This window comes from Moschus berezovskii, chromosome 3, assembly GCF_049115385.1.
Source record: "Moschus berezovskii isolate FMDL1 chromosome 3, NW_MosBer_1.0, whole genome shotgun sequence".
In the NCBI taxonomy this organism is placed as follows: Eukaryota; Metazoa; Chordata; class Mammalia; order Artiodactyla; family Moschidae; genus Moschus; species Moschus berezovskii.
In genome coordinates, this window is record NC_142462.1 from 105,001,424 (window position 1) to 105,028,379 (window position 26,956).

Here is a 26,956-nt window from a genome sequence, read left to right on the forward strand (position 1 = left end):
AAAATAAAGTCTCTAATTATTTCAATTGTTTCCCCATCTGTTTGCCATGAAATGATGGGACCGGATGCCATGATCTTAGTTTTGTGTATGTTGAGTTTTAAGCCAACTTTTTCACTCTCCTCTTTCACTGTCATCAAGAGGCTCTTTAGTTTCTCTTTGATTTCTTTCATAAAGGTGGTATCATCTGCATATCTGAAGTTATTGATATTTTTCCCAGCAATCTTGATTCCAGCTTCTGCTTCATCCAGTCCAGCATTTCTCAGATGTACACTGCATATAAGTTAAATAAGCAGGGTGACAATATAACAGCCTTGACATACTCCTTTCCCAACTTGGAACTAGTTTGTTGTTCCATGTCCAGTTCTAACTGTTGCTTCTTAACCTGCATGCAGATTTCCCAGGAGGCAGGTCAAGTGGTCTGGTATTCCCATCTCTTTCAGAATTTTCCACAGTTCGTTGTGATCCACACAGTCAAAGGCTTTGTCATAGTCAATAAAACAGAAGTGGATGTTTTTCTGGAACTCTCTTGCTTTTTCAATGATCCAGCGGATGTTGGCAATTTGATATCTGGTTCCTCTGCCTTTTCTAAATCCAGCTTGAACATCTGGACATTCATGGTTCACGTACTGTTGAAGCCTGGCTTGGGGAAGTTTTAGCTTTACTTTGCTAGCGTGTGAGATGAGTGCAATTGTGTGGTAGTGGAACATTCTTTGGCATGGCCTTTCTTTGGGATTGGTCTTACCTGGTGGCTCAGAGGTTAAAGCGTCTGCCTGGAATGTGGGAGACCCAGGTTCGATCCCTGGGTCGGGAAGATCCCCTGAAGAAGGAAATGACAGCCCACTCCAGTATACTTGCCTCCAGAATCCCATGGAGGGAGGAGCCTGCTAAGCTACAGTCCATGGGATTGCAAAGAGTTCAACACGACTGAGCAACTTCACTTTCACTTTCACTTTCTTTGGGATTGGAATGAAAACTGACCTTTTCCAGTCCTGTGGCCACAGCTGAGTTTTCCAACTTTGCTGTCGTATTGAATCCAGCACTTTCACAGCATCATCTTTTAGGATTTGAAATGCTCAACTGGAATTCCATGATTTCCACTAGCTTTGTTCATAGTGATGCTTCCTACGGCCGACTTGAGTTTGAATTCCAGGATGTCTGGCCCTAGGTGAGTGATCACACCATCGTGATTGTCTGGGTCGTGAAGGTCTTTTTTGTTTAGTTCTGTGTATTCTTGCCATCTCTTCTTAATATCTTCTGCTTTTGTTAGGTTCATACCATTTCTGTCCTTTATTGTGCCCATCTTTGCGTGAAATGTTCCCTTGGTATCTCTAATTTTCTTGAAGAGATCTCTTGTCTTTCCCATTCTATTGTTTTCCTCTGTTTCTTTGCACTGATCACTGAGGAAGGCTTTCTTCTCTCTCCTTGCTGTTCCTTGGAACTCTGCATTCAGATGGATATAGCTTTCCTTTTCTCTTTGTTTTTTGCTTCTCTTCTTTTCTCAGCTAATTTGTAAGGCCTCCTCAAACAGCCAGTTTGCTTTTTTGCATTTCTTTTTCTTGGGGATGATCTTGATCCCAGACTCCTGTCAGTGTCACGGACCTCTGTCCATAGTTCTTCAGTCACTCTGTCTTTCAGATCTAAAGCCTTGAATCTTATTTGTCACTTCCACTGTATAATTGTAAGGGATTTGATTTAGGTCATACCTGAATGGTCTAGTGGTTTTCCCTACTTTCTTCAATTTAAGGCTGAATTTGGCAATAAGGAGTTCATGATCTGAGCCACAGTCAGATCCTGGTCTTGTTTTTGCTGACTGTATAGAGCTTCTCCATCTTTGGTTGCAAAGAATATAATCAGTATAATTTTGTTATTGACCATCTTGTGTAGAGTCTTCTCTTGTGTTGTTGGAAGAGGGTGTTTGTTATGACCACTGCGTTCTCTTGGCAAAACTGTGTTAGTCTTTGCCCTGCTTCTTTCTGTACTCCAAGGCCAAATTTGCCGGTTATTCCAGGTGTTTCTTGACTTCCCACTTTTGCATTTCAGTCCCCTATAATGCGAAGGACATCTTTTTTCAGTGTTAGTTCTAGAAGATCTTGTAGGTCTTCATAAAACAATACAACTTAAGGTTCTTCAGCATTACTGGTCGGGGCATAGCCTTGGATTACTGTGATACTGAATGGTTTGCCTTGGAAACGAACAGAGATCAGTCTGTCATTTTTTAGATTGCTTCGGCTTGCATTTTGGACTCTTGTTGACTATGATGACTACGCCATTTCTTCTATGGGATGCTTGCCCACAGTAGTAGATATAATGGTCATCTGAGTTAAATTCACCCATTCTAGTCCATTTCAGTTTGCTGATTCCTAAAATGTCAACGTTCACTCTTGCCATCTCCTGTTTGCCCACTTCCAATTTGCCTTGATTCGTGGACCTAAATTCCAGGTTCCTATGCAGTAATCCTCTTTACGGCATTGGACTTTACTTCCATCACCAGTCACATTTACAGCTGGGTGTTGTTTTTGCTTTGGCTCTATCTCTTCATTCTTTCTGGAGTTATTTCTCCACTGAGCTCCTGTAGCATATTGGGCACCTACTGACCTGGGGAGTTCATCTTTCAGTGACCTATCTTTTTGCCTTTTCATACTATTCATGGAGTTCTCTAGGCACTAATACTGAAATGGTTTGCTATTCTCTTCTCCAGGGGACCATGTTTTGTCAGAACTCTCCACCATGACTCGTCTGTCTTGGGTGGCCCTACAAGGCATGGCTCAGTAGTTTCATTGAGTTAGACAAGGCTGTGGGCCATGTGATCAGATTGGTTAGTTTTCTGTGATTGTGGTTTTCAGTCTGTTCGCCCTCTGATGGAGAAGGACAAGAGGCTTATGGAACTTCCTGATGGGAGAGACTGAGAGGGAAACTGGGTCTTGTTCTGATGAGCGGGGCCATGCTCAGTAAATGTTTAATCTAGTTTTCTAATCTGTTTTTTCTTTATTGGGTGTTTTGGGGCAGGGTTGGGGGAGGAGGGAGGGAGTATATTCTTTGTGTGTGTGTGTTAGTTGAGGTACAGTTGGCATACATTGTTAGTTTCAGGTGTGCAACATAATGTTTGATACTGCATAATGGTTACCACGGTAAATCCAGTTAACAGTTTAGTCTAGTTAGTTCTAATTTAGTCTGTTTTCTGAAAGAAATCTATTTCCCGTCATTTGTGAGTCTTTTCTCCCCTCCCACCAGGTTTATTAAACATAATTATGTATACAGGGTGACCTAAACCTGCTGCTTCAAAACATGATACTTTTTAACTAGTATTTTGATAAGTTAGTCCACAGAGTGTCAAAAAGCAGCTCAGTCTAAAATTAATAGAAAAGTGCCCAATGCATATTACAGGAATTCTGGCATCAGGAAGGGCTGAGTTTCTGTGACAGGCTGCTGGGGAGCTGGTGCAGGATGTCAGGAGGCCATCTTGTGCGCTGTTACTGTGCTGCCGTCGTGTTTCTGGATCAGAACGTTCCCAGTATCTGATTCTAGATATCCCAAAGGGGTATCAGTGGGGTCTGGGTCACCTTAACTGCTTGCTGGGCTAGATGATGCCACCCGAGCATACTCATCTGATTGGATTCCGTGGCAGTCCATATTGAGTCCATGTGAATCTGTGCCCAGGGCTCCAGCAGTGGATGGATTCTTCATTATGCCTTCTAAGTGCTGCTCCAGGGTAGCCACCATCCCCCATGAGTTGCCTACTTCTTCGTTGCCGGTGTCCCATTTTGAGTCTTAGTAGCTCTTCCTATTGTCAAATGTTTCTGAAATGTCGTAATTTTGATTACTGCTTAATAAAGCTTCAGCTGTTTTCTTAATTTCTTTAATTCATGTTGAAACACTAGATAATAATGTTCGTCATTTTTTGTGGCCACATTTTTCTCATGTGTTTTTATTATCTGTTAGAATGTGATTTATTTTACATGTATTATTTTTCCTACAGTTCTTAGTGTGGGCTTTCATTTTAACTTTCTAATGTTTAAACAAGTTCGGTTTTCCAGTAGTTTTATTTTATTTATTTATTGTTTTGGCCGTCCCGTGTGGCTTGTGAGATTTAGTTCTCAGACTGGGGATTGAACCAGCACCCTCAACAGGGAAAGCATGGGGTCTTTACTACTGGACCACCGAATAACTCAGTTCTAATAGTTTTAGATGGAAGAACTTATGTAGACTGAAGCGCAAGACCTCTCTCCTTTGGGAAATATTTTTAAAATTTGGTCTTTTGAGATATAATAAAGCCATTTGCCTTTATATCTATATCTGTGCTTTGCGATTATTTTGCTTTTTGGAGAGGCATCTTTGATTGTATTTTGCCCTGTGATATGTCTGGAGTTCTATATCGCTTGGACCTTTGCCAGCTTAGCATATGACTCTTACTTTTCCTAGGAGTTGTCATTCTTTATGCTTTGCTTAATTTGTTTTCTGTTCCCAGCAGTTTCTCTTCAGAATGGGTTTCTGTCTTCCTTAAAATAAGGAAATATTTGCAGGATAGTTGTGAAATCCTCTTATGGTCTAGATTCAACATTTTATGAATGTTCTCAGGCCCCCTTGGAGATTTACCTTCTTTGCATTTATCTTATCTTGGAGCCTGTGAGGCTATTATCTGACTTAGTCTAGTTCTCAGATTTCCATGGTTTCCATAGATTATTTCCTGTTGCTTTGATTTTGAGCTTGTTGATTTCTTTGTGAAGAGTTGACTTTTGTTTTTCCTTGAGTGGATCCTTTTAATTAGCATTTTGGGGACCACCTCAAATAAAAGAACTCCCCTGTCCTAGTGCATCTCCCTGTTTATTTCTCTTACATCATTTATTACATTCTGTAATTACCTTGTTTACAGCTGTTCCTGTTTACTTTCTGCTGCTTCTCATTTGAATGTTAGCATCACAAGTGGGGATTCTTTCTTATATATCAGTGTATTCCTAGAGCCTAGCACAATGTCTAGCATTTAAAGATCAGTAAATATTTGTCGAATAACTTCAGCTTATGGTAAGGCCTCTTCACCATGCTCCTTTGTGAAAATTAGGAAGTATTTGAAAGTGAGTGTACAAGTGAGTTTTTTGGAAAAGCTATAATTTTTATAGTATACTCTTTAACACTGTACAACTGTGGATATTCAAAGTTGTTTGAGTTGATTTCTGTTTTGCATTTTGAGTTGGCTTTTTATTTTATATGGTTTTTGGGTCTCAAACATTTTATGCTATATACATTTATTATTTATTAAATCATTCATAATATCCTTGGCCACAGGTTCCCCTTCTGTACTTTTGTGGTGTTACCCTCAAGTAGTGTTTACACATAATGGAAGCTGTTTTACAGTCAGTGGATTGTATGTTGTTATTGACTGCTGTGTAAGAGGAGAATTATACATGATACCTTGAATGAAATATATGAAATCTTTCCATAGAATTGTAGAATATTAATATGGCCTCATGAATGGTGTTTTCTAGAGTTGTGCAATGCACTGCTCCTATTAGAACTGGAAGAAATTTGGGATCAAGGAATTCAACCCTTCCCTTTACACTACAGTTAAAGGAATTAAAGTCCTGAGAGATTATGTGATGTGCTTGCTGCTGCTGCTACTGCTGCTAAGTCACTTCAGTCGTGTCCAACTCTGTGTGACCCCATAGACGGAAGTCCACCAGGCTCCCCCGTCCCTGGGATTCTCCAGGCAAGAACACTGGAGTGGGTTGCCATTTCCTTCTCCAATGTGTGAAAGTGAAAAGTGAAAGTGAAGTCGCTCAGTTGTGTCTGACCCTTAGCGACCCCACGGACTGCAGCCTACCAGGCTCCTCCATCCATGGGATTTTCTAGGCAGTAGTACTGGAGTGGCTTGCCATTGCCTTCTCTGATGTGCTTAACGTTACCCAAAAAATTAGTGGCCAAGCTCCAGGGTCTTATTCCTAGTCAGAGCTGATTGCTTCTCGATGCATTTTGTCACATTATTCAACCAAAGGGCACAGGTTTTAGTAGGGTATTTTAAAACTACCAGAAGAAAAATATTCTCAGACTTGGCTTGACTGACTTCTTCACATTGAAATTAAAGGTAGCTTTTGAGTATCCAAAACTCTCAGTTTAAAATCGACTAGATTTACTGTTAAGTATCCTGAGCATCCATTATAATAAAAAATGTTAAGTGCTCCATTTTTTTGCCCAACTGCTCCTTTTTGCGTTTAAGTATTCTTAAGAGCAGCAATTTAAAAGATGTTGCCAGGCAGGCTTAAGATTTGAACATGTTTAATCAAAAAAAGATTTTTAATTTGCTGACTTGAACTCAAAATGTCCAGTAAATTATCTTCTTATAATGCATTTTAATAGTTTGTTCCTGACATGTAGTTGGTAATATAATTAAATATACTACCTTAAAAATTTGCAAAATAGAGACATAAAACTTGGAAAAAAATTAATGTTGTATCCCGTATTTCAGTTGTCCATGTGTTTCACTATAGATTTTTATAGTCTTAATAGAAAAAATTAATTATTCACAGCCTTGCCTTTTTTAGTCTGTATCTAAGAGACTTAATATGGTTCATTTTTATTTCCTTCAGTTTTCATCTTGCATTGGTAGGAATAAAAATGTACCTTTTAAAATTAAATTAACCCTGATGAAAAAAGGAAACCATTTTAGTCTTTAGCCCATCTGTTTTATCGGTTCTTCTTAACGAGTTCTCTGATAGTTGTTATTTGTATTTTGCTTTTTAAAATATATTTTAGAATGGCATATATTGAGCTTAATCTTAGTAGATTACTTTTATTTATTATTTGGATCATATAGTTTCTATACAGAATTCTGTCTTCTGTAATTTTCTTTTTTGGCTGATCATTTGTTTTCTCAGACAATAGTTAAAATATTAAACATTAGTCGTGGAGTACCTAGAAGTGTGTTTTGATGACATATCACATATTTTGGTGGCCGGCCTCCTGTAAGCTAGAACCAAAAAGCCATTAATTTCTGTTCTCTGTTATTCCTTGGAGTCTCTTCTATTTTGTGTCTGCTACAGTCTTATCTTACTACTGACTATCTTATTCTCTCTTTTATCTCTTATTCTGTATACTTTTCCTTCTGTTTCATTGGTTCTAGTTTTTATACGTTATTTTCATATGACCCATTCTATCTCCTAGCTAGCCTAGATTGGCTGTCACTGAGGTAGTTGAGTCACAAGTAAAAACATCACTGTCTGTCTGTGATTGCTTCTTCAGTAGAGGCTGTGGATGGGATGTTTCCCCTGTCAGAGATTAGGGCCAGTGAACTAGTATCATGATGGACAGTTTGTAGTGAAAGAGGTTAATGTCTCTCTTGAGTGTTAGAAGGAAAAACTATACCAGTAATGATGGTGGGTTTTGTAGATCTTTGGGAGTTATGAGTAAGGATACTTAAGAACATGTTTTATAGAATGCTACCATAGTAGCTGTGTCCCTGTTGATGAAGAGTAACATTAATAAAATCACTGCCCTCAACTAGTTTCACTTGCTTTCCAGGAGAGTGCAAATTTATTTTAGGAAAGAGCATCTGGGAGGGAGAACTAAAACTAATCTGTAGTTGGCTTTAAGTTTTGAGGGATAATCTGTCACTTAAAAGTTTTAAGAAACAGTTATATCTTTATTAATTGCTTCTTTATCACCTATGTCTTCAAAAAGAAAGAAAAGTTGAGCCCGATTTGACCATCTGATGATAATGTAGTCAGTTTTCCATAAATATGAAAAGTTTGTTGTCATAATATTTTTATAATACTTTAATGCTTATAAAATAATTTTTATTTTTGAAATCTGAATATGATAAATAGAAGAAGATAAATAAAACTCATTAATGGTACTTAAGCTTCATTTTGGGGCTTCCCTGATAGCTCAGTTGGTAAATAATCCATCTGTAATGCAGGAGACTCCCGTTCAGTTCCTGGGTTGGGAAGATCCCCTGGAGAAGGGATAGGCTACACACTCCAGTATTCTTGGGCTTCCCTTGTGGCTCAGCTGGTAAAGAATCTGCCAGCAATGCAGTAGACCTGGGTTCAGTCCCTGGGTTGGGAAGATCCCCTGGAGAAGGGAAAGGCTACCCACTCCAGTATTCTGGCCTGGAGAATTCCATGGGATCCCAAAGAGTTGGACATGACTAAGCGACTTTCACTTTGACTTTCATGCTTCATTATTGGCTTGTATCTGTGCTTTATATATTTGATATAAATTAGATAATACCACACATGCTTATTAATATAACTGGATACAAGTGAAAATCTCTGTCGTGTCCGACTCTTTGCGACCCCATGAACTGTAGCCTGCCAGGGTCCTCTCTCCATGGAATTCTCCAGGCAAGAATACAGGAATGGGTAGCTGTTCCCTTCTCCAGGGGATCTTCCCAATCCAAGGATCAAACCCAGGTCTCCCAGAATGCAGGGAGATTCTTTATCGTCTGAGCCACCAGGGAAGTCCTAGAATACTGGAGTGGGTAGCCTATCTCTTCTGCAACGGATCTTCCCAACCCAGGAATTGAACCCTGGTCTCCTGCATTGCAGGTGCATTCTTTACCAGCTGAGCTACCAGGGAAGCCACAATTGGATACAAATATATATAAATAATAGTTTTTTAAACAATAAAATCATGCTTCCTACTTTGTTTTTATATTGTAGAAATCCCTACAAGTTAGCTGGCATAGATCTGGCAGTATAGTGTTTTATGATTTATTTCCCTGCTATTGCGACTGGACTCATAAGTGAGTCTCTATACATAGATCTTTATATACTAATGATTTTATTTTTATAGGATAGATTCTGAGAGTGCTAGGTGGAAGAATATGTACAGTTAGAATTTTGATAGATATTGCCAATTGACTTTCGATCAAGGTTGGAGTAATGGACATGTCCACAGTTTCTCCCTGAGATTTCCTGTAAGTAAAGATTTAACTTAATCAATTTGAGGGGTGAAAAAAGATATCTTAATGTGTTAGTTTGTTTTCACTGATACAGGGGTTTAGAGAAAAATTTTTGTTGTTATTTACTATCATTAAATTTTAATGACTTCAGTGACACGCATTCCACTCATTTTTCACTTTGTTCATTTTATTCTCAAGTGAAACCCTTTTTTACTTATTTTAGATATGATTACTAGCTTGTTAGTCATATGAATTGCAAGTACTTTTTCCTAAACTATTGCTTGTTTCCTGTCTTTTTTAAAAAGTTGTATTTATTTTAGTTGGAGGATGATTACTTTATAACATTGTAATGGTTTTTGCCATACAGCAGTATGAATCAGCCATAGGCATACATGTGTCTCCTCTCTCCTGAGCCACACTTCCACCTCCCTCCCCACCCCATGCCTCTAGGTTGTCACAGAGTAACGGCTTTGGGTGCCCTACGTCATACATCAAATTCACACTGGCTATGTATTTTACATACGGTAATACTGGGAAAGACTCTGATGCTGGGAAAGGTTGAGGGCGGGAGGAGAAGGGGACGACAGAGAATGAGATGGCTGGATGGCATCACTGACTCTGTGGACATGAGTTTGGGTGAACTCTGGGAGTTGGTGATGGACAGGGAGGCCTGGCGTGCTGTGATTCATGGGGTCGCAGAGAGTTGGACACTACTGAGCGACTGGACTGAACTGAACTGAACTGATGGCAGTTTTATTCCTAGTTTCTTAAGGAATCTCCGTACTGTTCTCCATGGTACTTGTATCAATCTACATTCCCACCCAACAGTGTAAAAGGGTTCCCTTTTCTTCACACCCTCTCCAGCATTTATTGTTAGTAGACTTTTTGATGATGGCCATTCTGACCCACGTGATTCCTGTCCTTTTTTTTGGAGTTTTTTTTTTACAATACAAAATTTTAAAATTTTTAAAATAAATTTTTTGTTTTAAAGTTTCTGTGTTTCTTGACAGAAAGATCTCTAACACTTTTTTGGTTGTATATATTGGCCCTCAGTTTTTTTCTGAGATGTTTATGTATGTGTGTATGGTTATATCTTTAATTGGAATTAATTTTGTATATGATATTAGATAGGGGTTTACTTATTTTCTTCCTGTGGATATCCAGTTGTATAAGCATCATTTAAATATGAAGTATCATTTCCCATTGAAATAAACTATCACTTTCATAAAATATTAAGTTCTCATCTACACTGAACTCAATTTTTGGGTTTTTGTTTCTTAGTTCTTGGTTTGTTCCTATACCAATCCCTACTGTTTTAATTATAAAGAATTTGAAGTATTTTATAAGCTGATAAAATGATCTCTTCTCACTTTTTAAATAAATTTTCGTGGCTGTTTTTGTACAGTTTTCTATATGAACATTTTTGTATTGTGTACTCTTTGGGTAAAGCTTCTGATACCTCAGATTATGGGCAGCCTGGCAGTCTTTGTCTTGTGGCTTTTTGTGTAACATTTCGTGTATTGTTAGTTCTCTGGTTTGCCATGGGTCACTGGGAGCCACCTCTTAGCAACTCGATGCCTTCAGCTAAGAGAAGTACGTTCTTATATTCAGCAGTAAAGCTCTCCTGAAGCTCTTTATGGGCCAGGGAGACTAGCCTGTTGTTCCAGGAGTGCTTGTTTAGTTACTTCATTTCTCTTGGGGAAAGGTGCATCCATGGATCTCGTGGTCCTCCTAGTACTAATAAGCTTTTGTGATAATTCTTAAAAGTTCTGGTTCTGGCCTCTGCACCTTCTGGGCTTAAGAGAGGTACTTGGTAGTTGACTTAATGTTGGAGCTAGAGAGAAATCATAAGAAATATTTTCAAGTTTCCATCTTTCCAAGGCACCTTAGACCTGACCTCATTTCTGATCTGCACCATATTTCTCTTTTATCTATTTTTAAAATTTAGTTGATTTACAATATTGTATTAGTTTCAAGTGTACATATTTCTCTTTCATCTTAGTATAAGCTTTAAATTATAGATAACAAATATATTAATGTATTTGTTTAATATAATTAATATACTCTATGCTTTAATAGAATCACTTGAATTTTTTTCCTTTTAGTGCTGTTTATGTATTTGTTCATATCTATCAAATATTTATTAAGCACTTTCTGTGTGGCAACTTTTAAGTTTGGAGTTAGGCAGATGAAGTGAATACCACCCAAATCCTGTCTTCTCAGCAGCACTGAACATAGTTTTTCACTTCTTTGTTCTCGAAATACTTTCTTCATTTGACATCACAGTTAAGTTTTCAGTTTCTTCATCTTTGGTCCTTCTCAGTCTCCTTTGCTTGATCTTTCTCTTCTGGCCCCCCAAATAATGGACCCTCCAGAGCTTAATCAGTCCTTCCGCTTCTCTGTGGGTGCCAAGTTGCTTCAATTGTATCCAACTCTTAGCGACCCCATAGACTAGCCTGCCAGGCTCCTCTGTCTGTGGGATTCTCCAGGCAAAGATACTGGAGTGGGTTGCCATTTCCTCCTCCAAAGGATTTTCCAGACCCAGGGATCGAACCCGTGTCTCTTATGTTTCCTGCATTGGAAGCAGGTTCTTTACCATTAGTGCCATGTGGTGGGTGGGGGGCTGCAACTTCTCTTCTACCTCCTTTTTATCCCCTGAGTTATTTCATTCAGTGTCATCAGTTCAGTTCAGTTCAGTCACTCAGTCGTGTCCGACTCTCCGCGACCCCATGAATCACAGCACGCCAGGCCTCCCTCTCCATCACCAACTCCCGGAGTTCACTCAAACTCATGTCCACAGAGTCGGTAATGCCATCCAGCCATCTCATTCTCTGTCGTCCCCTTCTCCTCCCGCCCCCAACCTTTCCCAGCATCAGAGTCTTTTCCAGTGAATCAACTCGTCATAGCTTTATATATTTTAGCATTTGATATACTGATGGCTCTATTTTTGCAGCTCTGGCATTTTCCTTGAATTTCAGCCTCAGTTAATCCAGCTGCTGAATCTCTAATGGGTCGTTTAATAGGCATTTCAGGATTCACAAGACCATAGCATACCGTAACTATGTGCCCCTTTAGCTTTCCATTTGGTGATGTGTCTGCTCATTTTTCAGATTATGACATGGCTAACTCCCTCACATTATTCAGGTCTGTTTCTCTTCGACTTTGCTTTGTTTTTCTTCATAGTACTATTAATCCTTACTGCTACTTTGACATTGTATAGATGTTTGTTTATTAATTTTCTAGATGCTGAGAGACTTTAATCTCCGGCTACTGTTTTATTAGTTTCTTCTGGCACTGTGTTTTTTACTTTATTTTTGTTTTCATTTAATTTATTGACTCATAATCTTAGCTTGAACTCTTATTATCTTATTGTTTTCCTCCAGTCCAAACTTTTTTTAAATTTTATTTTTTTTATCTCTCCCTTTGAGCCCTTTAATCCCAGTTAATACTTTTTCTTTAAATTCCTCCTAATTTTGCAAAATTGTATCTGCCGTACACATCTTTTATCTGTTACTAGTCACTCTATTAATGTGTGTGTGTCTTCCTGTAATAGTAATGTTACTACTACACACCCAGTTCAAAGGATCTCTTACTGTGTTATTTTAGGCCATTTATATGTCTGACTGTTTTAGAGTCTTTGTATTAATATTGTCATTGTATTTTAAATTTTCTGTTTTCAGTGTGTCCTGCTTTCATTTAATCTTCTGTGAGCTCCTTTTTGCTATTTTGTTGTTGTTGGTATTGTCTCAAATAATTTATAAGATAGGTAGTATGTTTTTATTCTAAGTTTCAGTATTCTTGAGTCTCTTTTTATCAGTTTCAGAAACATTATTCTTAGGAGCTATGAAAATGATGAAATTAACTCACATGTCATTTGATCTCCCCTCCCCCAATGTATTATACTTTGTGATTTTTGTGGTCCCAATTTATCATCGTTCTATTAGATTTTCTTTCATACTTTATAACATTCATGTCATAGTGATTTTTTCCCCTAGTTTTAAAGCTTTAGTTTTTAATAGTACTGCAGTCTTTTCATAGAGTTCTTATCTTTGTTTTGTAATGCTTAATAAAACACATCTTTTTTTTTTCTAATTATACGGTGATGTGTTAGTTTTAGAATATTTGAAAAGTGCAAAGAAGGAAAAAAGTCATTGTAATCTCACCACTGATAGCTGCATTAGCAATTTAGCATACCTTCTTGGTCTTTTCTTTTCATGCATGAACATTATTATTACTTACAATACTTGATTCATTGTACATACTCATACTCATGCGACGAGTTGACTCACTGGAAAAGACTCTGATGCTGTGAAAGGTTGGGGGCGGGAGGAGAAGGGGACGACAGAGAATGAGATGGCAGATGGCATCACTGACTGTGTGGACATGAGTTTGAGTGAACTCCGGGAGTTGGTGATGGAGAGGGAGGCCTGGCGTGCTGTGATTCATGGGGTTGTGGAGAGTCGGACACGACTGAGCGACTAAACTGGACTGAACATACTCTGTAAACTACCTTTTCCCTTCACTCACTGTGTAATAAACATTTGCCAACAGCATTAAAGTGAGGCCATAGCATACATTATGGTTACATGTTATTCTGTAACATAGACATTTCATAAGTTTTTTTTAACACATCCTTTATTGTTAGACAATTAGGTTGTTTACAGTTTGCTGTTATAAATTGAATTGTGATGAATGTGGATGTTTTAAATCCCCTGGATTATTGTTTAGGTTAAGTTACAGGAAGTGAAATATGCTAGAACTGTGTACTATGGGGATTAAAAGCATTGACTTTGGAGTCAGATCGCATTGGGTTGATTCTTATTTTTTTGGTGTGTAGGGGGACTTCCCTTGTAGCTCAGTTGGTAAAGAATCTGCCTGCATTGCAGAAGACCTGGGTTCAATTCCTGGGTTGGGAAGATCCCCTGGAGGAGAAAATGGCAACCCACTCCAGTATTCTTGCCTGGAGAATCCCATGGACAAAGGAGCCTGGCAGACTGTAAAATCCATGGGGTTGCAAAGAGTCGGATGCGACTAAACCGCCACCACCACTTAGGGATATTAATTTATCTCTGTCAGTTTCTTAATCTATATGTCGAAGGTAGTAGTTTATATATGGAAAGCACTTAGACCAGGATGACTTAGTCTGGGATGTCATAAAAGCTCAGAAGTGTTAGATACAAACATCATCATTGTTATCACGGCTGTTATCATTTTTATTTAGAAGGATATACATATTTGAAATATAGTATATTAAAATTCTCTCTTGAAAAGTTGTATCAATTTGCATTTCTGCAAGCAAAATATGAGAGTACCATTTTACCAGCTCTGGCCAACAACTGCAGTTATGATTCAAATATGTTGTTTTGAGAATAGGCTCAATTTATAGGGATAATGTGTCTTTGTTTTAATCTCTTATTTTTGGTTGTTATTGATTTTGAATGGTTGGGTTTGCCAGTTTTTGTATAGGCTATTTATACTTAGTCACTCAGTCGTGTCCAACTCTTTGTGACCCCATGGACTGTAGCCCACCAGTCTCCTCTGTCCATGGAATTCTCCAGGCAAGAATACTGGAGTGGGTTGCCATGCCCTCCTTCAGGGGATCTTCCCAACCCAGGGATCAAACCTGGGTCTCCCACATTGCACACAGAATCTTTAACATATGAACCACGTGGGAAGGCTGTATTTATAATTAAGTGATGTTTAAATTGGAGAAGGCAGTGGCACCCCACTCCAGTACTCTTGCCTGGAAAATCCCATGGACGGAGGAGCCTGGTGGGCTACAGTCCGTGGGGTCACGAAGAGTCAGACACAACTGAACGACTTCACTTTCACATTTCACTTTCATGCATTGGAGGAGGAAATGGCGCCCCACTCCAGCGTTCTTCCCTGGAGAATCCCAGGGACGGGGGAGCCTGGTGGGCTGCCTTCTGTGGGGTTGCACAGAGTTGGACACGACTGAAGAGACTTAGCAGCAGCAGCAGCTGTTTAAATATTCAAAATTTAAATAGCCTTTTGTGTTTCACATTGCCTATATTTTTCTAGCTGGTTTTTACCTTTTAGAATGTTTGAGGTCATTTCATGTATTAATGTTTTATCTTTGTAAAAAGTTTATGTAAAGAAAATTCTTTTTCTTATAATTCTGTCTTTAAAAAAATTCATTCATCTTTTTGACATTTATTAAGTACCTTTTCTGTGATAGGTATAGATCCAACTTTTTAAAAAATACCCTTTTTATTTTAAAATGATTTTAGATTTATAGAAAAGTTGCAGCAATAGTATAGAGTTCCCATATGTCCCTTATCTAGTTTCTCCTTTTGATAACATCTTGTATTACCATGGTACATTACCAAGATACCAACACTGATACATTACTGTTAGCTAAATTTCACATTTTATTTGAGTTTTGTTAGATTTCCTGTTAATGTCTTCTGATACAGGATCCCATTCAAGATACCATTACTTTTAGTTATCTTGTTCCTTTACTCTCTTCTGGTCTGTGATGGTTTTTTAATCTTTCCTTATTTTTCATTGTATTGATAGTTTGAGGAGTACTGGACATGTATTTTGTTGAGTATTCTTAAGTCTGAATCTGTTTGATGTTTTCCTGATTGTTAGACTGCTGCTGCTGCTAAGTCACTTCAGTCGTGTCCGACTCTGTGTGACCCCATAGATGGAAGCCCACCAGGCTCCCCCGTCCCTGGGATTCTCAAGCAAGAACACTGGAGTGGGTTGCCATTTCCTTCTCCAATGTGTGAAAGTGAAAAGTGAAAGTGAAGTCGCTCAGTCGTGTCCGACCCTTAGCGACCCCACGGACTGCAGCCTACCAGGCTGCTCCTTCCATGGGATTTTCTAGGCAAGAGTACTGGAGTGGCTTGCCATTGCCTTCTCCGGATTGTTAGACTAGAGTTATTTATATCAGTAGAGACTCAGGGATATTTGGGTTGTAATCCAGTACCTCATTATTTATTTTGCTGTTTAGTTATTTTAGCTTTGGCCGTTCATTCTTTCATGTTGGCTTCTCTGTGTCCCTTTGACATGTTCCCCACCCCCACCCCGCTTTTGTGGTTGTTTTGAGCATGACAAGATGTTCTAGACTAATGTTCTGAATTCCCTGCTCTACGCCTAGAATCAGCTCCTTTCCCAAGAATCCCTGTTTCCTTTTATTGGACTGTGGTATGTAGAAACCAAGAATGTCACTGATTCTAGTCCCTATTAGTGAACAGAGCTAGGAGTACTATTTGTGTCAGTGTGTGTATGCACACTCACTTATAATTATTGAATCTATTTATCTGTATCTATATAAAGCTGAATATTAATGAGTTCACACTGATGTCCCTGACTCTATTTCAGTACCCTTGGGTTCATTCCAACCTTCATCCCCTTGCTTTTCTGTTACTTTCCACTCCAAAGTGAGAAGCTTGACTCCCATCATTTAGTGTCCATTTACTGTTTGTTTGACACCAGTATAAAGTGTTTCAGAATTAACCCATATCCCTCTGAGAAATAACTATCAAATAAAGTAGGTTTTTTATGTGTGATTCTGTTTGTCTTTTGCTTTACAATTTCCAGTGAAAGCACCACCTTCCAAAGTTACGTGTATCAGTTCCTTTTTTCATAGGTCTGTTTTAAGTGCTGGGCTTAAAAGACCTTCTTGATCCAAAGATTGAAAAAATAAAGATGTATATATTTATATAAACATATACATATATGTGTGTATATGTATGATATCATATTGTATTATTAGGTCTTTTATTTATTTACCTTAAATTCCTAAATATATATACACACATATATATGTGTGTATAAATATGTAGTATTAATTATTAGTATTTTATTACTTTGTTTACCTTAAATTCCTAAGTACACCTGTAGTTCATTTTGTCACTTGACATGAAGTAGAGCTCTCTTTCTCTCTCTGTGTGCACATATCTATAAATAAAATGCTTTTTTTCAGTTGTTTAAAATACTACCTTTATCATATTTGAAAACTTTAAAACTGCTAGACATTTTCTGTGTTTCTTGTTCTGTTTCATTTTTTTCTTCTTATTCAAGTTCCCAGTATTATATAACTTAGTGATAATTTTAATCTGGTAGATTATTCCTCTTTTTACATATTTTTGTTCACTTATTCTTTTAATTAGATGTATAATTTCCTTTTCTTTATTTCAGGAACATATTAGTTGATAAACCAAATGACCAGTCTTCAAGGTGGTCTTCAGAGAGCAACTACCCTCCGCAGGTAAGATTACGTTTAATTCCAGATTCCATTTAGAAGTCAGATTTTAAATAGGCAAGTACTGAATGGATAACAGCTATCTGGATTACATCAGTAGTTTATTCAGTCTTTGAAACTGTGAGGTAAATTTTTTATTTCCCCTTTTTTTGTTTTGTTTACATTTTGGAAGAATTCTTATTTCATAGGCAAATATAGTGTGGGGTTTGATGAAGCATAGACTTTTTATTTCTCTCTACTGGAGCATTTAAAATCTAATTTTTTTTTTTTTTTGATTACTGATACAAAACTAAGTCTCTTGTTATATTTTGAGGAAAATGTTAACTAAAAAGAACTGGTTATGGTGCTGTTACTATTCTGAACAGTTTGTGGCTTCTACTGCACTTAAACTGAAGTCATTCTGTAAATATTTAATGTGATGTTAGTAAATTGAACTTTCACTCAGTGATTCAGTAACTGCCTTTTAGAAAAAATAAACTTAACATAGTTTGTTATTTTACTAAAGAAGTGTACTTAGATGGTATTAGGACCATTAACTAAATTGTTTCCTTGACAAATAGTGTCTGAAGTCATCTGAAGTAAAAAATAATCATTTTTCATTTATACACATAAGCATTAACACTTATTATGTCCATATCCTTGAGGAAATTAATGCTCTGATAGGTAAAGAAGTTGGATAAATAAAACTTAATTTTTAATTTTACTGTAATTCTTGGAAACCTAGTCTCTGTACTTATATTTCCTTAATTAAATTTTTTTTTTACCGTTTACAAACCTTTTTGGATCACCTCATGTTTTAGGTGTTTTACTATATTCAAAGGGAAAAAATATACATACTTATATATAAAATTTAAAGAATAATAAAACAAATACTTGTTTACTCTTCAGCCATCTTTAGAAATGGAAAACTACTGCAACCTTTGAAGCTTCCTGTGCTCCCCATCTTGTATCTGTCCTCTAATCCCACTTCCATAATTATTATTTCATATTTGTTAACCATATTCTCACAGTATTATGTATGTATATGTTTATAAATTCCAGTGATTTAAGTTTTGTCTGACTTTCAGTTCAGTTCAGTCACTCAGTAGTGTCCGACTCTTTGCGACCCCATGAACTGCAGCATGCCAGACCTCTCTGTCCATCAACAACTCCCAGAGTCGGTGATGCCATCCAACCATCTCATCCTCTGTTATCACCTTCTCTTCCTGCTCTCAATCTTTCCCAGCATCATGGTCTTTTCAAATGAATCAGCTGTTCACCTCAGGTGACCAAAGTATGAGTTTCAGCTTCAACATCAATCCTTCCAATGAACACTCAGGACTTATCTCCCTTAGGATGGACTGGTTGGATCTCCTTGCAGTCCAAGGGACTCTCAAGAGTCTTCTCCAGCACCACAGTTCAAAAGCATCAATTCTTCGGCGCTCAGCTTTCTTAATAGTCCAACTCTCACATCCATACGTGACCACTGGAAAAACCATAGCCTTTACCAGACAGACCTTTGTTGACAAAGTAATGTCTCTACTTTTTATTATGCTATCTAGGTTGGTCATAACTTTCCTTCCAAGGAGTAAGCGTCTTTTAATTTCATGGCTGCAGTGACCATCTGCAGTGATTTTGGAGCCCCAAAAAATAAACTCAGCCACTGTTTCCCCCTCTATTTCCCATGAAGTGATGGGACCGGATGCCATGATTTTCGTTTTCTAAATGTTGAGCTTTAAGCCAACTTTTTCACTCTCCTCTTTCACTTTCATCAAGAGGCTCTTTAGTTCTTCTTCACTTTCTGCCATAAGGGTGGTGTCTTCTGCATATCTGAGGTTATTGATATTGCTCCCGGCAATCTTGATTCCAGCTTGTGCTTCCTCTAGCCCAGTGTTCCTCATGATGTACTCTGCATAGAAGTTATATAAGCAGGGTGACAGTATACAGGCTTGACATACTCCTTTTCCTATTTGGAACCAGTCTGTTGTTCCATGTCCAGTTCTGACTGTTGCTTCCTGACCTGCATACAGGTTTCTCAAAAGGCAGGTCAGGTGGTCTGACTTTATGTAAATGTGGTAGAAATTGAATCACTCATTTATATGTTTTCTGTGGCTTTTTGTTTGTTAAATATTATGATATTAATGTTGCCGAGTATAATTGTAGTTTGTTAGTTTTGACTGACCTTTAGCAGTGGTGCTCCTGGTAAAGAACCCGCCTGCCAATGCAGGAGACATAAGAGACATGGGTTTGATCTCTGGGTTGGGAAGATCCTCAGGAGGAGGGCGTGGCAATCCACTCCAGTATTCTTGCCTGGAGAATCCCATGGACAGGGGGGCCTTGTGGGCTATAGTCCGTAGGTTGCAAGGAGTCAGACACAATTGAAGTGACTTAGCGCACACAGTTTTAACGGTTTGGCATTCTGTATGTCAGTATGCAAAAATATATTTATCCATTTTTCTACTTGATAGGCTTTTGAGTTTTTATAGTTTTTTGCTCTTAGGAACAGAGTACTATGAACATTCTTGTATGTTTTTTCCTGGTACACACATATAAGAGTTTCTTTAGGGTATATATCTTGGCATACAATTGCTGGATCATAGAGGATATGTGTATTTGAGTTCTCTCTGGTAATGCCAAAGTTTTTAGAAAATGGCTCTATAATTTGTACTCTGATTGGCAGTGTATGAAAGTTGTTGTGTCTTGTACTCTCCCCATCACTTCTATGACTGATTTTTAGATTTTGCCAGACTGGTGGATTGTTCATTGTAACTCAGAGTTATGTTTCTGTGAGCCTCTTGTTACTGTTGGTTACTGGATTTTTATCAATCAGTCCATACATAATGTTGCTTTATATGCATTTCTGTTTAAAGTCATCTTACTTTGTGTATATGGTTTATTCATTTCATTGAACTCACAGCCAATAGCACTATAACTCGTGCCTGAATAAAGCTTATCTGACAAAGATATTTTCTCTGTAAGGCACATCGCTGGCTTCTTGTATTTAAAAACACCAGACAGCACTTCAGCACTACACTTGGGGACCATTTTAGCAGTGAAGCACCAATAGCAAACAGAAAAATATTTTTAAATGTGGCACTAGATAAACCATGAAAAAGACACTTGCTTGAGAGCAAGTGTGTAGGATCCCTTGTTTGACCTTAGCTCAGAGAGTGTGCGTGCATGCCTGGTCAGTCAGTAAGTTGTATCCAGCTCTTTGCAACCCCATGGACTAGCCCACCCTGTCCATGGGATTGCATATGGCAACTTAAATTTTTTGCTGCTCTGTGCATGTCCAGGAATGACTGAGAATATTGATTTGATGTTACAAATATATTTTAATAAGTAGATGAATTTGCAAGTACCAGATCCATGAAAAGATAGGAACAGCTATACTGTAACCAGCAATTCATTTACCATATTTTAAACAGGTCTGAGATTAGAAAGAAAGGAAAAGAGGACTCTGAAAAATCAAAACAATGTGATGAGGTTTTTAGGTTCTGAGAGCCTTTTCTTAAGAATCGACTTTGCATTTAATGTTATTCTGTTTGGTTCATTGTTTCTTTGGGTTTCAGCAGCTGGAAGCAGCTTTGTGCATGGGGAGCATATCTATGAAAGATGGGCACATCAGCAGCAAGTTGATAACTGACAGAGTGTCATAAAAGGGAAGATAGAATAATCTACGTAACAAATAGAAAACCAACAGTATGACATTTAGGGGGTCTTTAGTGCAAGAATACTCTGTATTTCGTTAACCACTAGGATAGTGTTTACAGTACTTTCTACAGTGATGAATATATTCTTATAATCTGCACTGTATTGTATGGCAGTTGCTAACAGCAGATAGCTGTTGAGTATTTGAAATGAGTCTAGTACAAATAAGGAATGCAGTTTTAAATTTTACTTAATTTTAATTAGTTTAGAATACATAGCCCCAGGTGGCTAGTGGCTATGTATTAGACTGCATAGATCTAAGGCATTGCTGTTATTAGGATATACTGTTTGATATATAGTGCTTGACTTTGTCAGTAAGATATTGTAATTATGTTTAGTATGTGCAGTTTAAGCGGATACGGAAGTTAATGTGTAGTTATTTAGAAAAGGATGGGAAACAAACTCAAAGCCTCTCAACTACTCCTTTTTTAACCATAAAGAGGAAGGACTATGTGTATACATGGATGCTAGGATGTATGGCATGTTTTGAGAATGGCACCCCATAGTATATGAACTCTAAACACTTTTCTAAAGCTTGTGTTGGGCTATGAATGGGGTAGATAAAAATAGAAATATTTTTCTTGTAATATATATTAAGAATTTTTTTCAGGTGACTACTCAATTGTCAGGACATAATACTTATTGTTTGGACATAACTACTTAGTAAGTAGAACTGTTGATATTTTTTTGACCTTGGATTCTATATTAGTCATTCAATTGCTGTGTAACAAATTACCACAAAAGTTAGCAGTTAAAGACAAACATTATTTCACCCTGTTACTGAGGGTCAGATTTTGGCTCAGGAGAAAAAAAAGAGTACTTACAAGGTAATGGTTGAATACATTTTTCATGGAGTATTGTCAGCCATTTAAATAGAGTGAACTGGCTTCATACCAGTTGACTTGGAGGAATTTCCTCCATAAAATGAGAAAAGCATGATGCAGAGAAACATCTGTAATAGGATCCTACTATTGTTAGCTGAATAACAATTCTCCCTCCTTCAACAAGGAGAAGTACATATTTATATGTGTATGTATATGTGTATATTTTTATTTGATATAGTGAGACCAGGTAAAGATATGAAAGGATATATAACTGGTTGTTGAGATTGGTTATTTAAGAGAGGAGGAGATGAGAGAGGAAAGGGAGATAAAAGAACCATTTGAAAGAGTTATTCCCATGAAAAACAACATATATGATATTCAAAGTATGTAAAGTGTGTGTCTATGTGAGTGTGTACAACAGGGTTCAACTGAATCATCAAAATGGTGGTGGTTGTATCAGAATAATGGAATTTAGGAATTTTAATTTCTTTTAGATTTTGTTCTTACGCTTTTGTCTTGATTCTAATTTTCAACTTATAATTTATATAATTAGAAGAAAGAGTGAAAGCCATTTCCATTGTGGAAGGGAGCAAATATTTGGTGACCTAGTGAGGAAAGCATTGCTATCAATTTTGGATCATCTGTCTGTGCTGGTAGAGAGTAAATGTAGCATGAACGAAAACCCCATACATACTTTAAGATAGTAATTTCTTCCTCCCACATCTGGTATGTTTTATAGAAGTTACTAAAACTGCCATGGAAAACACATCTTTCAGGGTGACTGGGGAATGCCCTAGGGTTGATTAAAATGTACAGGTGGTTATATATGTCTTGATAATTGTTTTAAGAAAGATTAAATCATAATTTTTCTACTACAACTGTAAGTTCTTTATGAGGTAGTTTAAATAAAAGTACGGTATTAGGTACTATTCTTTGCTTTCTGGGCCTGGAGAGAGAACAGTTGAAAGTTTAACAAATTGTGGGCATTCTACTTTTGAGGTCAAGAAACTTCAGTGAGTATTTAATACAGTTGGGGTGTGTGTTCCAGCTTTTGCAGTATACTCCTGTTATTCTTTCTGTTTGGTGAACCATAACAATATTATGGGAATAAGAGTTTTGTAAAGTGAGGAATAAACAGAAAATATATGTATTTCGATGTAATTTCTATCTGTGGAACCAGGATGCCAGCAAATTTATGAAGTTTCTTTATGGTATTTTGCCCTAGTTTGTGAAAACAACATTGTATGTGTTCAATAATACAGTTTTATTTAATGTAATTTACATATAGTGAAATGCATGAACCTTAAGTGCACAGTATTCATTTTGAAAAATGCACACATTAATTTATATGCTTATCAAGATGTCAAGCATTTTCATTACGTCAGAAAGATTCTTTCTGTCCCTTTAGTCTCCCACCCTTTATCCAGAGGCACGAGGATTTCTTTCGCCACAGATTAGTTTTGCCTGTACTAAAATTTAATAGAAATGGAGTCAGAGCATATACACACACTTTTGTATATGACTTTTTATACTTCAAATTTTGGGGTGGGGGGTTGCTGTCCACTTCTTACGTGCATCAGTATTTCATTTCTTTTCATTAACAGAATACAATTTTTTTCTATGGATATACCACAATTTGTTCATCTGTTTTCCTATTTATGGATATTTGTTACATTTAAGTTTTTGGTGATTGTGAAGAAAGCTTATATAAATATTCTTTTATAAGATTTTAAAAATGATACATATTTTCAGTTATTTGAGATAAATGTTTGGAGGTAAAGTTGCTACATCATAAGGCAGAGATGCAGTTGATCCTTGAACAATGCAAGGAGGTGGCAACTCCTCTTCAGTTGAAAATCTTGTATGGCAAAACCAATCAATATAATACTGTAAAATAATTAGCCTCCAATAAAAAAAAAAGAGAAAAAAAAAAAGAAAATCTGCATGTTAACTTTTGACTCCCCCAAAACATTACTCTTAGCCTACTGTTGGTCCAAAACCTTATTGATAACATAGTCAATTAACAGGTATTTTGTGTGTTATATGTATTCTTTATTAATACTGTATCTTATAATAAAGTAAGCTAGAGAAAAGAAAACGTTATTAAGAAAATCATAAGGAATAGAAAGTACTTTTACTCTACTATGTTTATTGATGTCATAAGTTTATGCTGTGTACAAGTATTTTCTCACATGATACAGAACTCTGTAGATGTATTACCAACATTAGAGACCAAAAATGAAAAGATAAAATGTGGAAAAGAAATTTGTATATATTTACAGATATAACCATTCATTGATAAATGAAGAAGCAGGAATATAATTGCTTTATGGTTCAGTTCAGTCGCTCAGTCATGTCCGACTCTTTGCAACCCTGTGAATTGCAGCATGCCAGGCCTCCCTGTCCATCACCAACTGCCAGAGTTCACCCAAACTCATGTGCATCGAGTTGATGATGCCATCCAACCATCTCATCCTCTGTTGTCCCCTTCTCCTCCTGCCCCCAATCTCTCCCAGCATCAGGGTCTTTTCCAGTGAGTCAACTCTTCGCGTGAGGTGGCCAAAGTATTGGGAGTTTCAGCCTCAGCATCAGTCCTTCCAATGAACACCCAGGACTGATCTCCTTTAGGATGGACTGGTTGGACCTCCTTGCAGTCCAAGGGACTGTCAAGAGTCTTCTCCAACACCACAGTTCAAAAGCATCAATTCTTCGGTAGCATTGTAATTGGTACAGTTGCTTCACAATACCTTACCCTATATACTAATGAATGAGTATACCATAAAATATTTATGGTATATTTTATTGCAGTCATATTCATAATACAGTATTTAAAACATTATTAACATTGTCTGAAAAGCCTCTTACCTGTGTTGATAGGTTGATATGTAATTTTTCTAATTACTAAAGCGAGAGGGGGCATACTGTATGATACTGTTGATATCATATTATCAAATAATGATAATTATTCGAAAATAAAGTTGTAAAACGGTAAGAAAACTAACATTAATTTTATATAAAATGTTAGTCACCTTATGCCTATGTAAAGATTGGCTATCCATTTCAGTACACATCTTGTGCAGAAGTCAGAAGTGTTCTATACAATGAATACTTAGGCAGTGATGACCACACAAATGGTTTCATGTAGTTCTTGCTGTACGTTCACACAATGATACACATATACACAGCAGAGAGGTTTATCAGTTGTACGGCATGATGATTACTTACTCCTCATTAAGTGGACATGGGTCATCATAAAGTTCTTGGTTCTTGTCATGTTCATGTTGAATAGGCTGAGGAGGAGGAGGAAGATGAGGGGTTGGTGTTACTGTCTCAGGAGTGGCCTCAGTGGAAGATGGAGAGGAGTTGCCAGGAGAGATAGGCACACTTGGTATAACTGTGCATGAATACCTGGTAACTTCTCACTTTTTGCTTTTTCATTACAGTAGAAATGTTTTTATACAGTAGCAATCCTTCTTCCACTGTTGCTTTAGTTTTAGTGCCCTTGTCATGAAAGAGTCCATGCCGTAAAAGAAGTCAAAAGCAGTCTTGAATAATTGGAACCCTTCTTTCTGTCAGATCATCTATTGTCAGTTTGTTTTCTGGCACAGCTTCTTCTGGTGTTTTCTTCCTCATTGTCTGACACTAGTTCGGAAGCACTTATCTCCATCAAGTTATCTTCTTTTAATTCCTCTGGTTTGATGTTTGTTAGCTCTTGAATTTCCCTAAGGTCTGTATTTTGAAACCCTTCATCCCTCACCTTTTTTTTCGATATCAACTCTCTCTTTCAAGATTTCTTTGATTGGCTCTGTCATAAATCCTGTGACATCAAACACGAAATCTGGACACAGTTTTCACCAGCAGAATTTATTGTTTTGGGCTTAAAGGCTTTCACAGCTTTTTCTACAATAACCATGGCATCTTCAGTGGTGAAATTCTTCCAGACGTCCATGATGTTCTATCCGAGTTTTCTTCCATAGCATTGACAATCTTTCCCATGGAGTATGAGCCCTAAAGATCCTTATGACTCCTGATCTAGAGGCTGAATTAGAGACACTGTATTTGGGGGCAAGCAGACCACTTTGACACCTTTGATGTTTCACTCACAGAGTTCTGGGTAGCCAGGATTATTGTCCAATATGAAAGGAGCTTTAAAAGGCAGTTTCTTACTGGCAGAACAATTCCTGTATCAAAGACAAAGCATCTGTGGAGCCAGTCCAGAAAAAGGGTTTTCACCCAAGCCTTTTTATTGTACAACCAAAAGACTGGCAGCTAGTGTTTATCTTTTCCCTTCAAGGCTTGGGATTAGCAGCATTATAGATAAAGACAGTCCTGATCATAATCCCGACTGCATTTACACAAAACAATAAAGGTAGCCTACCCTTCCTGATTGCAGGGCCACCAAAGACGGACAGGTCATAGTGAAGAGTTGTGACAAAACGCAGTCCACTGGAGGAGGAAATCACAACCCACTCCAGTATTCCTGCTGCGAGAACCCCATGAACAGTATGAAAAGGCAAAAAATATGACACTAGAAGATAAGGTCTGCAGGTTGGAGGTGTTCCATATGCTACTGGGGAAGAGTAGAGGGCAATTACTAATAGCTCCAGAAAGAATGAAGTGGCTGGACCAAAGTGGAAATGACGCTCAGTTGTGGATTAGCCCTCATAGTCAACAAAAGAGTCCGAAATGCTGTACCTGGGTGCAATCTCAAAAACGACAGAATGATTTGTTTCTAAGACAAATCATTCAGCATCACAGTAATCCAAGTCTGTGCCCCAACCACTAATGCCAAAGAAGCTGAAGTTGACTGGATCTTTGAAGACCTATAAGACCTTCTAGAACTAACACACACACGAAAAGATGTCCTTTTCATCATAGAGGATTGGAATGCAAAAATAGGAAGTCAGGAGATACCCAGAGTAACAGGGAAGTTTGATCTTAGAGTACATAGTGAAGCAGGGCAAAGGCTAACCAACTTTTATCAAGAGAACATTCTGGTCATAGTAAACATGCTTTTCCAACAACCCTAGAAACCTCTCTACATGTGGACATCACCAGATGGTCAATACCGAAGTCAGATTGGTTATTTTCTTTGCAGCCACAGGTGGAGAAGCTCAATACAGTCCACAAAAACAAGACCTGGAACCGACTGTGGCTCAGATCAAGAGCTCCTTATTACAAAATTCAGGCTTTAAATTGAAGAAAATAGGGACAACCACTAGACCATTCAGTTACAACCTAAAACAAATTCCTTCTGACTATATGGTAGAGGTGACAAATAGGTTCAAGGGATTAGGTCTGGTAGACAGAGTGCCT

At 37.6% G+C, this 26,956-nt stretch overlaps 1 protein-coding gene and 1 pseudogene across 6 annotated transcripts in view; one reads left to right on the forward strand and one right to left on the reverse strand.

Moving 5' to 3' along the window:
• Positions 1 to 26,956, forward strand: part of MKLN1 (muskelin 1) — a 378,299-nt gene that overhangs the window by 219,357 nt on the left and 131,986 nt on the right. For all 6 annotated transcript variants that reach the window (XM_055421278.2, XM_055421281.2, XM_088834669.1 and 3 more), the window contains one exon: positions 17,063 to 17,132. In XM_055421278.2, coding sequence (XP_055277253.1) covers positions 17,063 to 17,132 — 70 coding nt within the window. The remainder of the gene's footprint in view (positions 1 to 17,062; positions 17,133 to 26,956) is intronic.
• Positions 3,448 to 3,750, reverse strand: LOC148778392 (ragulator complex protein LAMTOR5 pseudogene; annotated as a pseudogene).